This window comes from Penaeus monodon, chromosome 30 (assembly GCF_015228065.2).
Source record: "Penaeus monodon isolate SGIC_2016 chromosome 30, NSTDA_Pmon_1, whole genome shotgun sequence".
NCBI lineage: Eukaryota > Metazoa > Arthropoda > Malacostraca > Decapoda > Penaeidae > Penaeus > Penaeus monodon.
Window position 1 is genome coordinate 22,167,265 of NC_051415.1, and position 1,126 is coordinate 22,168,390.

At 36.1% G+C, this 1,126-nt stretch overlaps 1 protein-coding gene across 1 annotated transcript in view; it reads right to left on the reverse strand.

Moving 5' to 3' along the window:
• The window catches only part of LOC119592633 (trypsin-2-like), a gene marked incomplete in the record, with an annotated part of 2,415 nt that extends 1,305 nt beyond the window's left edge, over positions 1-1,110 (reverse strand). The window contains 2 exon segments of the mRNA XM_037941530.1: positions 540-614; positions 827-1,110. Coding sequence (XP_037797458.1) covers positions 540-614; positions 827-887 — 136 coding nt within the window.
• Positions 1,111-1,126: the final 16 nt, after the last annotated feature.

A 1,126-nucleotide genomic window follows, 5' to 3' on the forward strand; every position in this document is an offset into this window, starting at 1 on the left:
ATTATAAATAGAGAATATTCTTTGTTTAAATATTACAAATGTAATATATTTAGTCATAATACTTTAGAAATAATAATCAGTATATTAAACATCCAGAGTCATAACTTTGCGAATAAACATTTAACTAGAGAATATCTTGGGGTTAAAATATACCCACATTAAATATACTGTTCAGAGCTTCGTTGAGATTCGATATAACCCTCCGATCAGTCACCGAAAACAAAATATAGTCGGAGTGTGATGAAATAATCCCAATACAATACTTCAGGTTCGTTGGTTTCAACACACCGATATCACTGATTAAAAAACATTTAGTTATTTTGGAATGTTCATGGCATGTGTCCATAGAACCAGTTCCTGATAAGGCCTCGCAAAAGGTCAACACTTCCCAAGTAGTGGTTTCAGAGTCACCCGCATGCGGCAGTTGGCCCTATTGTAGGTGATAGAGTGGCCTCGCACAAAGGCAATTGGAGTAAGAGCCGACACCTGAGGTGAAGTTGCTTTGTTTGTTGTATCGTCAGAATGTAAGTACCACATACCTGCAACTGCAGGTTTACCACCGGCAATCTTGATATCTTGTCTCGCACATTCAGCAAGAATGCAACTGATGAGACCTGGGAGAAGTTATGTAAAAGTACTTAGAGTTAGACAAATACACGAGTCGCAGAATTGGGATATGTAATACTTTCTTATGAATTTCGCAGTATTACAAAAGAAAATTCACATTAGAATACATAGCAAATTCTAGACTTGAGGATGCCGATACAGAAATAGGTTACAACACACTCGACAATTAAGCTTGGTTATAGAAATATAGTTTACGTACATAAGAACGCGATTATGAACTTCATGGTAGTCCCTTTACAGTATAAATGTCCAGCAATCATCCTTTTATCTAGTTATTAAGAATACGTGTGGGACCGGATAGATTCTTATCATTTTCTCCGATTTCCACGGTAAATATCGTGGGAAAGTGTCCATTACAAGCTCCAACTCAAGTGTGCAATATACCATTCATAGTACATTATTTATACCCTGAATAATTTTACGTATTTCGAGGCTACATGATAAACCAAGTGGATAATTCTCTTACAGAATACCAGAATTCATTTTGCATCTGATGTAG